Source organism: Danio rerio, chromosome 18, assembly GCF_052040795.2.
Source record: "Danio rerio strain M-AB ecotype USA chromosome 18, GRCz13ab, whole genome shotgun sequence".
In the NCBI taxonomy this organism is placed as follows: domain Eukaryota; kingdom Metazoa; phylum Chordata; class Actinopteri; order Cypriniformes; family Danionidae; genus Danio; species Danio rerio.
In genome coordinates, this window is record NC_141038.1 from 15,687,501 (window position 1) to 15,699,642 (window position 12,142).

The 12,142-nt window shown below is 36.2% G+C and overlaps 1 protein-coding gene across 4 annotated transcripts in view; it reads left to right on the forward strand.

Annotated features, from left to right (window-relative positions):
• zgc:173742 overlaps nucleotides 1-12,142 on the forward strand; it is a 57,269-nt gene that overhangs the window by 5,278 nt on the left and 39,849 nt on the right. For 2 of the 4 annotated variants that reach the window (XR_015514799.1, XM_087293036.1), the window contains exons 4-8: nucleotides 2,205-2,257; nucleotides 3,251-3,380; nucleotides 5,120-5,200; nucleotides 8,955-9,079; nucleotides 9,162-9,277. Coding sequence is in view for 3 of the 4 variants with exons in the window: in XM_087293036.1 (XP_087149162.1) it covers nucleotides 5,180-5,200; nucleotides 8,955-9,079; nucleotides 9,162-9,277 (262 nt within the window). In the remaining variant the exon portion in view is untranslated. Of the gene's footprint in view, nucleotides 1-2,204; nucleotides 2,258-3,250; nucleotides 3,381-5,112; nucleotides 5,201-8,954; nucleotides 9,080-9,161; nucleotides 9,278-12,142 lie in introns of all 4 variants that reach the window. The other 2 variants (XM_087293034.1, XM_087293035.1) reach the window with 1 other exon arrangement.

Consider the following 12,142-nt stretch of genomic DNA (forward strand, 5'->3'; position numbering starts at 1 on the left):
GGTTACAAAATCCTAGATATAACAAGAATAGACCGTTACGCAGAGGGAAGCGAGCAGCGCCGTCTTCTTTCTTCAGGGCGGTTGCATGGAACCACTCATTATCTGTGAACGATAGTAATAGTATTTTGCCATTATGCAAGTCTGTTCTCTAATGCAACCTACTTCCAGCCATGCAGATATTTTTGTAGTGGAATATGATTCTCCTTGACAGCTCCGAGCGCCAGTTTTGGCCTCAAGTGATCTAGATGGCTTTCCCTGATAGCAGGTTGTAAGCCATTGATTAGACTGGGCTTCCCTGTGGTGCGTCAAACTTGCAAATAGCCCTACTTTCCCACAGCACTTTGAAATTAGCATAATGCAGCTTCTTGGTCTTCTTCTTTCTTTGATATTTCCATATATTGCCTCTTCTATAATTATTACCTGACAGCCTAATACAGTGCTTTACTTGTAGTTGGTGGACTTACAAAAGAATGTCCTTGTCAGGTCAGTTAGTAGGTTGCTTGATTATTGTATTTTTTTATCTTTATTTTGGACGTAAATCATAGTAAGATACCAGTTCTTTAGTTTTAGTATCAATACTTTTATTCTGGAAGGACGGATTGAAATGATTAAAAGTGGCTAAGGAGAGTGCTATAAATGATTTACTTTTGCAACAAAATACTGATCTTTTGAGCATTCTATTCATCAGACAAATATTTCCTTATTTGTCAGCACACCTGTTTTCAACATTGATAATAGTTTGTTTTTAGCACTAAATCAGCATGTTAGAATGGTTTGACAATTAAATAACTGCTTGGAAATTATGCTATTGTACATGTTAAAGTACAACAAAATACAAATGTTATTCTGAACTGTAAACAAATGCATTATTGGTGATCATAAAAGGCAGTAAATAAGTCTGTCATGCATAGAAAGCATATAAAATGCAAGTGTTTACTTTAAAAGGTTAGTTCACACAAATAATAAAAATTCTCTTATTAATTACTCACCCTCATGTTGTTTCAACACTCTCAAAAACTCACCTGACACCTCGGAACACAAATTAAGATATTTTAGGTGAAATCTGAGGGCTCTTTCATCTAGGACTCCTTTCTAGGATTTCTAGGATTCCTTTACTACTGCAACTGTTGCTGCAGTTCGGATACAAGTTTTACTTATTGAGAAAATGAAAAAGCACTGCAGTGTTTTAGTGCTCTGTGTTTGTCTGAGGTAATTAGTTTACTACTATTACTGAAATGAAAAAGGTGGCTGGTTTGAGTCCCGGCTTAGTCAGTTGGCACTTCTGTGTAGGGTTTGCATGTTTTGCATGTGTTTCCGCAGGTTTCTTCCAGGTGCTCCAGTTTCCCCCACAGTCCAAAAATATGCGCTATAGATTAATTGAATAAACTAAATGGGTCATAGTGTATGTCTGTGAATGTGTGTATGGATGTTTCCCAGTACTGGGTTGCAGCTGGAAGGGCAACCGCTGTGTAAAACAAATGCTGGATAAGTTGGCGGTTTATTTCGCTGTGGCGACCTCTGATAAATAAATGGACTAAGCCGAAGGAAAATGATTGAATGAATATTACTGAAATGTGTATATTCCATACAAAGTGTGAAACTGAGTTGTTATAGTTGTTATATGTTGTTAAAGTTGTTCTAATCGCATGAATCGCGGTGCCCTTGAGCCATTTTAAAAGGTTAAGATGTTTTCAACTAGGTGCGCTTGGGAAATTTGGGCATGCGCGTGCACTCCATGTTGCGTGCCTCTATTGAAAAATTAGTGCTCAGCCAGCCACATTTTAATGAAACTATCGCGAGTCAAACTGAACTTTTATACCGATATTGTTTTATCGCTCAGCTCTTGTCCTCTATAGGCAGACTCAAGATTCCAGACTCATTCAAAGTAAAGAAAGGTGTTCAAAAAAGTTTGTACGATATTATCCCGTAGCTGAAAATATTCAGATTAAAGCATTGAAGTCATGTTCTTTTTTTTTTCTTTTTTTTTTTCCTTTCTTGAACTTTCTGTGATTGAGTGCTGTCTGTGGAAGATAAGGAAGCTCTCAGATTTTACCATAATTATCTTAATTTGTGTAACAGATGTACAAATAAATGACACGAGGGGGAGTAATTAATAACACAATTTTCTTTTTTTGTGTAAGCTAACGCTTTAAACACAGGTTATAATAAAAATATTTGTGAAATGCATTTTTCTCCTCTCCCAGATGAAAGCATCGGAGGAGGAGATCATGGAAACTGAAGGCAGTGGTGACAGAAGGTACAGTGAGACTGCTGTGTCAAATGTGACTGTATTTATAATTGTTAGACTTGCACATATAGTATCTCAGATCCAGGCTTTTGATTTAGAGAAATGGCATCAGCCTAGCAGCCAGCAGCTGCTCTTGGAAATGAGTTTTAATCCATTTACCATTCAAATATGCAATCATACTTCTTTTTTTTTCTCTTGCCTTTGGAGTTGATGAAAATTAATTCTGATGATTTGAATGTGCGCAGTTCTGGACAATATCCATTCCGATTTTCTTGCTATATTGGCTGTCTTTCAGGAAATTAATTTATTTATTGGAAAGAAAGCTGTGGCATGTCAGAAAAGCAATAAGTGAAAAGCATTCAGATCAGACTGGGTGGGAAAGGAGGGAGGGGATCCTGAAGGGGGGCATATATTAGAGCCTGAGGCGTAAATCTGGGTAAGCAAACATTTAACATGAAGTTGTATTTCATGCGCTAATATAAATGTCATTTTTATAAAAAGTGGACCATCTTAAACTTCTCTTCGACTGTTTCTGTCTCACAATAAGCACAGCACGTCTCTAATCAGGGACTTGAACAATCAGACACTTTGTAAATCAAGTCCTGCTGGTGATTGCTTGTGGGAGGCTGATTTACAGACAGAGGTCAGACATAAAACCTGCTGAAGGTGTCCGAGTGTGCTTTTACACTTAATCTCTCCCAGGAAGTTCTCCGCTGAATTGAACCGTTTGTTATGAAAATTGTAATTAATTGATTTGGTCCGCTCACCTCTCACCACATCTGAATCATGCTTTATGGAAATTGAAGCTTGCATCTCTCCGCAATTATCCTTGGGTGTAATTGCTGTAATTATATAATTATCATCAGTGGCCATTAAGCATTATTGTGTAATCACTGTAATTTAGTCATTGTCATTGGTCAATGCATGTTTGTCCTTTGGGTTTTTTTTAGTAGACTGAAGTTTTCACAGACTTTATATGTGCTTTGCCTGTTTTTCTTTTAGGTCTCATGTAAATGTTAAGGAAGAGCCAAAGGAAGATCCAGACTTTGTAACAGAAAAGAAAGGGAAAAAGAGGAAAAGAAAGGCGGATAATACAGATGGACTCTTATCTAGCGCCGAAGCACCTTTGTAAGTGTTTGATATTTTTCTGGGTGGGGAATAAATGAATGAAAAAAGAAAAAAAAACAGTTCTTTCTACATCTTGATTTTTTTTTATTTAAATGGAGAGTGGCTTATGCTGGGTTCACACCAAATGCAAATTTAATTATTTTATTATTTTTAGATTTCATACAAAGTAATTGCAAACACAAACGACTGGTGAGTTTCCTTTAGGCAGCACAAAAGATGCAGATTGCACAACATGTTTGCCACAAATGCATGGATTTCACTTTAATGAAGTCTTCTGTGCATGTTAAAAAGATTTACTTTGTAGAAAATATTGGCTAGGTGAAAAATATCCCTCAACTTATCTAGAAAAAGTGACTTGTGATGCTTTGTGTCTTGTGTGAACCGAACATAGTTGTCCCACTTTTAAATTAAAAGGATCATTTTAAAAACATGATACAAAAAATACAGGTTTGTTTAAAGCATAGCTCTCAAACTCAAATTGGTGGGGGGCCATTTCAGTTACTGGCAATTTATAGGAGGGCCGTTTTAACACACAAGTACAAGAAAAAAAGTGGAAACCTGACATAACTGATGTATGTTAGGACAACAGACATGACAATTATATTTCAAGCATTGCCTGTCACCAGTGATGATGCAAATCAGCACGTTTATTATGTCACACATCAGCTGCTGAAATTTATCTGTGGTTGTTGTGTGTATGGCCAAGTGTTAGACAGCACTCAGTCATTCTTCCATAGTATATGCAGTCAAAACTCCAACTTTTTGTTTCTTGTTGTACATATTAAAAGGAGAGTTTAAATTGTTATGAAAATACTACAAATATTAGACTTAATAATTATTATTCTGTCCCAACCAATTGTATTGTCCCAATAGCATAAGAACAGCAGAAAGCAGTTTGCTAACACACGTGACTTTACTGGCAATTGTTCTCCTCAATATCTTTTTTTTTTTTTTTTTTTTTTTTTTTTGTAAAACTGCAACTAAGAGGAGACAAGTATGTACATATTCACATTTAATGTAACAAGGTCAATTCAATTAGCAGTACAGTTTTACTAATGTACATAGTTTTCGTGCAAATCTTAATAAGCATATGAGGAGAAAATTATAACTGTTACACCATCAGCATAGCATGTAAACCATGAAGAAGTGTTTGTACAAGAAAATAGAGGTGGCATAAAACTATAGTACTACTAAACTATATATCTTGATAAAACCACTTACTGTAACTTTTGCCTTAAACTCCTAATTTGCTGCTCATAAATAATTATTAGGGCGCATGTCAGCTATTTTCCCAAGCTGTGCTTTTTTTCTATTGTTGTCAATGGAAGTGCAGGATTTAAAAAACTTTAAAAAAAACTGCAGTGTGCGCTGTGTTTAGCTCTGACAGTTGTACAAGCGCTCACAGACTTAAATAACTAACTTTTAAAACTTTGGGGTTAGTATGATTTTTAAAATATATATATTTTATCGACTTTAAAAAAAGCTACTTTTTTCTGGTTCTGATAACTGAATGTTCAGCAGCCTTTACTCTAGTGTATAGCGTCATGTTATTATTCGGTAGTCTTTCCTTCGGTGCTAATTTGGATGCAACCCAAGAAACAGTTCTCATCATCCCTGTTGAAACTTACTTCAAATTATTACTGACTTGCACACTGAGTTTGTTATTGTTATTTGAAATGTTATTGGAATTAAGAGATGACAAAGGAAACCTTAAATGTCTGCTCTGTTTCTGAAAGGCCAAAGAAGAAGAAGAAGAAAGTTGCAGATGGACAGGAAAACGCTTCAACAGCAAAGCAGAAAAAAATGAAGGAAAAAAAAGAAAAGGTGGGTTTCATATTAGGGATGTACCGATCCCATTACTTGGAGCAGATATCGGTGCGAGACTGCAGTTTTTGCTGGATTGGGTTTCGGCCGATCTAAATCCGATCTTGCTCATGCGCTATATTCTGTGTAATTTATAAGGCAACAAATGCCACGAAGGTAGCCTTGTTATAAGGCACTAAGTTGTCATGTAGCTCTACTATATCGCAAATGTTCTGAAGCCATTCTATAGTTTAATGTGAAATATAACTGGATATTCAAGTGCTTAAATTAATGTTCAGTTCAGCGCTTCCCACCGCTGCGCCTGTCAATCATTTTCCGTTCAATCACAATTCAGACTGCGTGTCGCGTTTATGACAACACGATAACCTTTCTCCAAAACTATTTGTTACTGTTAGTTTACATAATCAGCGCGGAAATGCATTTAGTTTTACACTAAATGGGTTCATTCGTATTCACAATACTGGAGTAGAGAGGGTTATTACCTGCTCTTCTCACACACAAAGTAGGCCAATAACCTGAAATTATTTTAAATTAGAAAAGGCTCAATGATTCATTGGACCGGTCCTCAACGCACCGATTTCTTACCTTTGTGCTGCTGTTTTGGAAGTGTTCGCAAATATCGGAGGGCTGCGCGCTGTCTCCATGATGTTTCAAGCGCTCCATTTATGAAAACGGCTGCACAGACGCGACGCGGGTTTATTCTTCCGAGGGAAATACTTTTAATGCTTTGTGTAGTTTGTAAAGCCTAGCTTATTAAGGTCAAAGTAGCCTAGTTGATTAAAATAATAAAAGTGAAACTGATGGGTGCTTAAGGATTGTCATTAACAGAAAATTATTCAGCCTAATGTAGGCTACTCTGAAATTGTGAATATTTTACTGTAGTTTTATTAAATTACTATTTTATTTAACAGACCTGTTTGTTAGTTTGTGCTCTGAAGAATGCAAGCGGACCTTGTTTCAAACTTCATCTAAAATATTCTTGTTTATTTTGTAGATAACTGACCAACAAAATACACTGAAATAACCAACAAATTATACCAAAAGAATTTTGTTTCAGAAAGATCATTTTTCAGACAAAAAACAAATTTTCAGACATACTGTCAGTTCTCTGTCTCACCCGTGGTGAGTTTAGGTGAGGGAATGTTTAAATCAAACTGGCCTCAGACGGTTTAGTCCACTTCAAACCTGAAGGAAAATATCAGGCTTTGCTAAAAGGCAGGTTATTTTACTTTGGGTTAGAGTCAATATAGTGGTAGCCTATTACAGATTTAAAAGAAAAATAATATTAAAAAAAGAAACGTAAGCTGGACCAAAACAGATCATATCAATGTCATAATGAATGCCCAAATAACATAGCCTATAATTTCTAGCTAGCATCATGTTTTTAGTTAGATTGTGCCATCTGTCATATACAGTAGGCCTAAAGGTTTGTTAGTTTTACTAAAGAAGATATTATTTGAGTTTAGCACCAGAACTATAGAAACTGTATTATGCTAAAAAAATAAATAAATAAAAACGGCAAAGTGTCAGGGTCAGATCTGTATTGGTTGATACTCAAAATTTTGGAATTGGATTGGTTCCATTATTGGTTCCATAGCATTAGTGCTATAGTGTTTGATTATTGAAAGGACAAAAGAGTAGCCAAGGTGCCTAAACGCACTCAAAGTGTTGATTAAAAAAAGGTTGCACACACACACACTCAAGAAAAAGGCATATGCTGCAGTGATAGAATATTCTGAATTTTCTTAAATAACATTTCATTTTTATTTTTTATTTTTTCATCTGTAACTCTGTTCTATGCAAAGTTTTAATTCAATGTCCCCATCAGGTTATTTCTCTGTGTGCTTTATTTTTAAATCCTGGTTGAAACTTTCTATTTTTCATTGAATTGTCATTTGATTCATCTTTGCCATTCTTCTAAACTGCCTTCTGCAGGTCAACATCAACTTGTCCTTCACAATCACCCAATTCTTTGATGGATTTAAAAGGCCATGTCACAAAAGCGATTGCCTGTGTTGAAAAGCTGTCATTTTATTCAACAACTGTAGCTCTCGTCCTTTGATAGTAATTTTAGTGCAGCGGAGAGCAGTTTTGGAGAACATTTCTGTCTTGCAGAGCAACGAATTTTGTTCCCAGGAGAAAGCGTTTATAGTTCAGTTTTTGGCTCACTGTGAAAAGATGCTGTCCATGTCTTCACGTCCCCTCAGGGGTTCATTCTGGTCAGGTGTCGTGACTGCTTTCCCACTGCAGACTTCACTTCTTTTTGCTTCAATTTCAATTTCATTTTTTTGGGGGAAAATAAATGCTTTTTGTCTCCCATGGGTTTGCTAACATTTCAACCAGAAAAGTTTTTTTATCTAATGGCAAAGTGCCATTTGTCACTATTGTGTTCTTTCATTATAACTAAAAGGGCACAGTCAGAGATAGAATATCCTGCAAGTTTTACCTCAGAAACTCTTTAAGCACCATGAATCACAACTAAGTTGTCAACAGCAAGGTGCAATTAGCCTTGTTTTTATGAGCATCTTGTTTTCGCAGTTTCACAGTGTATACCTGTTGACCTGAGTGTTATTGTGATATTGTGCCAAATGTTCAAAGCTGGTGATTTATTCAGTTAAAATGATGTTCAATCCTTTTCAGGGCTCAGCTTAAAAATAGGAAAGCATCAGATGCATTTAACATGGTGTATTTTCATTTAATAAAACTTTATTATTGATTAGTATAAGTTATAATATCAAATGTTAATATTATTATTAGTAAATATATTTTTAAATATTTTACATGTGTATTTGTTAGGGAAGCTCCGATCAGGAATTTTGCAGCCGATACAGAGTACTGATACTTTGTAATCGGCCGATACAGATTACTGATTCTGATGCTTCAAGCTTGTAATGCATAAGTGTTATGTTTCACAAGTATGCTACTTAATTGTAGATCTCTCCTTACCTAAGAGAATAAAATAAGGATAATCTCCTAAACACATCTCGTATAACCATTTAGTGTGATCATGTCATGGTTGGAAGCGGCTTTACATAAAATAATATTAAATGGATAAAAAATGGTAAGAAAAAGGACTAATAATGAGGGGAAAAGCGGTGAGCAGTGGAGCTTTGAGAGGAGCAGCAGAAAAAAAATCAAGAAAAAGTTTAGTGCACATATTTGATGCATACGAAGTTAAAATGCACAACTACTGTATATATCCATTACTACTTTACCAAAAGGAAGTAGGCCTATAATTGCAAATAATTCTATGTATATTTTACCTGCTGGATTGGGAGCCCATCTATTGCTGATGCATCATTTACCTCCTCACGTGTTTTAGTACTGCTGATGTGTAATATACAGTATGGGTGAGCATGTGTGTCTTCCTCTACAAACTTGTAAACAAACACATTTTCTATTGGTTCATGATATCGGGCAGATTGGTGAGTACCAGTCGAGTCATAAAATGTAATTATAAGCCGATACCGTTTTCTAGCCGATTGATTGGAGCATCCCTTGTAATTGTTATTAAGTGAAAAATTTATGCATTACATTTAATATAATTTCAAATATATTTGATATAGCAAAAGTATAAATCATTGATTATTTTCCATCATCATTTAATTGACAAATAAAGGCTTGCACACAAATGCATTTCTAAATATAAAATGTATAACATGTCTGTTTTTAATGACAGTTGCTATTTACTTGCTGCATTACTGGACACTTATTGACAGAATTTGCCGTGATGGTTGCTCTGTGTCTTTGTCAGGTGAAAAAAGAGGAAGGAGAGCGTCCGGTCTCTACTAAGAAGAAAAAAACCAAGGAGGAGATTGAAGCAGCCAGAGCTCTCAAGATAAAGAAGAAAGAGGAGGAAGAGAAACAAAGATGGAGATGGTAGGCTTCTTGTCTTATGTGGACCTCTTTCATTTCAGAATATTTGTTGTCATTGTTTTTTTATTTCTTAACTTTTCTATAGGTGGGAGGAAGAGAAGTATGAGAATGGAATTAAATGGAAGTTTCTAGAGCATAAAGGACCATATTTCCCTCCTGCGTATCAGCCCCTTCCTGATGATGTCAAGTTTTACTATAATGGTATGTATTAATGTTTTAAATGTGATCGCTGAATTTGGGATTGTGTGCCATCAGGCATTTTGTTTTTGTATGTAAAACCAAACTCTTTTTCCTTCTGATATGCATGCAAAAATATAGGGATTTACAGTGTTATATACTATACCTTTTGCTGTCTGTCAGGTTAAAATGAATCAGACTGCAAAAGAAAAACAAAGTATTAGTCACTTTTCTTGAATAAATAACGTTAGTAGTTTAATGCGAATGAATTTCTTTATGGAATCCAGTGATTCTTGCTGATTTATATTAATAAGGCAGATCATCATTGATAAGGCCTGTGACATTAAACTGTAGGGAAAAAGTGGAACATATTCAGACACTGATTTATGGGGACTATTACTGTTTTTTTCGGGTGTAATAGAATTGTAACATTATAGGCTGGCTGTTGACACTTGCGTTCAAACACCACGTAAAAGTGAGATCGGCATTACAGGTCCTCTTAAAAACTGCTTGACAGTCACTGTCACACAACATGATCTATCCCAATGTTTCTCAATCCCGTTTCTGGAGCACCACCATCTCTGCACATTTTCTATTGCTGCGTCCCAATTCGCATGCTATCCATCCTAAATCGTATTTGAAAATAGAACTAGTATGTCCCAAACCATAGTGTGTTGAAAAGAGTATGCCAAAGGTTCCCTGATGGTTTACTATTTCCGGTAAATACTTGAAGTATAGAAGCGTCCATACTCTAACCGCTAATATCACCCACAATGCATTGCATGTTGGACCTGGAGTTGTTAATCACCAGCTCGGTAAAAAGTGTAAACGAACTACAAACATGGCGGATGTGTGAGACTACCCGTCAAGTAGGGAGGCTTTGGTAAAGTTGGTTAATTGACTGTTGATTAATACAAACCAACTGGATCATGTTTAAACCATGTTTTCTATGTTATATTGCATCTGCAACAACATTAGCTCCTTTGACACATTGATACAGGTAAATCTCCAAAAAAATTCCAGAATGACTTTACCAGTTAATTCAAAAAAGCGCTGTTCACACAGGCGTAACTGAATTTTTCTGGAAAAGAGCAATCACACATCCATTCCAAAATACAGATAAATTCTGACATCATTAAACAGAAATGAGCTCTAAACGGCTGCGCTTATATTTGTAAAACTTTGACTACATGAAAAATTTTGTGGATGGATAAGTATTGTGAAAAACTTTGACGAAAACATATGGAGGAACACTTACATGTCGAGATGTACATAATATATGTGTGTGAGCTGGGGCTCACTGGCTGCTTCACGTGCACACATGTCAGAGCTTGAAGGTAAACAAACATTAGTCTATCATAAGCATTTTATGGATAGTTTTTACACCGTTGGAGTTAAGAAGGAACATGGAAACGTTATGACTAAACATCTAGAAGCTAAATGGGTGTAGAAAAATATTAGAAGGAATTTATTTCATAAACCGCGTTCTGATTGGCTTAAGTAGAGAAATGCTGCGCTGTGTGAACGCAGTAGGATGATTGCCGGATAGAGAGCGTTCTATACGTGATTTACTTCTTTCTCTGCAAATTACCAGTAATGTTACAACTTCTCTTTCCAGAATTTACTGGTATTTTCTAAAAGGGCCTGTTTATACATACAGACCTTTTCCGGAAAGGTCTATATGTGTAAAAGGGTCTATTGTGAACTTGTATCAAGATATGTTGGGACATTAAATTCTAAATGCACAACTACTCTGGGGAGACCTGAGGAGATTTCTCTGCATGAAAGACTCACAAATGGCAGATTATCCTGCTGCTGCTTCTCCATTAAGGTAGGTAATTAAATCTGAAAGAAATGTTGAGGATGCGTTGAGATGATTGAGAGGGGTATATAACTAATGGCCCGTTTCCACTGACTGGTACGGTACGGGTGGTACAGGTCACCTTTATTAGGCTTGCATTTCCAATGCCTAACCAAGGGTACCCATTTGGTGGGCGTGGTGTACGACAAACTTTCAGTCGACGTCATTCTCGCTCTAGATAATCCCACTCAAAGTAAAGCTGTACGGGTCGTTCACATATCATACGAGAGGCACTTCTCACAAAACAGATGCTTTATACACATACTTTTGTATAAATGTTCATTGCTTACATTTGTATGAACAGGGTTAGATTACTGATAACTGCAGATCAATGAGTGAGTGCAAAATAGCCAACTGCAACGTCTGGAATTCTATAAAATAATTAAATGCAACAAGCATGAACACATAAAGCCCCTTATAGTCTCCAATATGTTGCCAATTACAAATAAACTACACACAGCATACAACTCAAGAAGCTCGTTATTTCAAATATAGACACACACACAGCGATCGTGAGCTCCCTGGAGAAAGTGAAACCGCTCCTACTTTTAGACAGTTTCGTAAAACAAAAACAGGACATGGCAGATGGCTTTGTAGTTGTACATCAAGACAATGACAAGGTTTGTTTGAGCCGGTTTGACCATGGCTCGTTATTATATGCATAAAGTATTACGATGTAATGTTTCCGCTGTGTTTTTAAAATTGGCAGTTTCTTTGTTTTCATTCTTCTGCTTGTGTGTGCACAAGTGACATTTCTCTGTAAACCAGTAGATTCAGCTGCACGTATAGCTCCGGCTTTTGGTACACTTTTGTTGTGCTAGGTACACTTTGCTAAGGGTACTCAAAAGTAGACATCCAAAACATGCAGTGTTGGTGGCCCTCCAAGAACATGGTTGAGAAACACTGATCTATCATGAACTGTTCCATAAACCTTTTCTGTGTTTGAAAGGCTTTTATTCAGATCACTGACTAGCTAATGCAACTTTAGCTTTTAACAGCAGCTTAAGTGATGTAGTGGCTTTATCAGC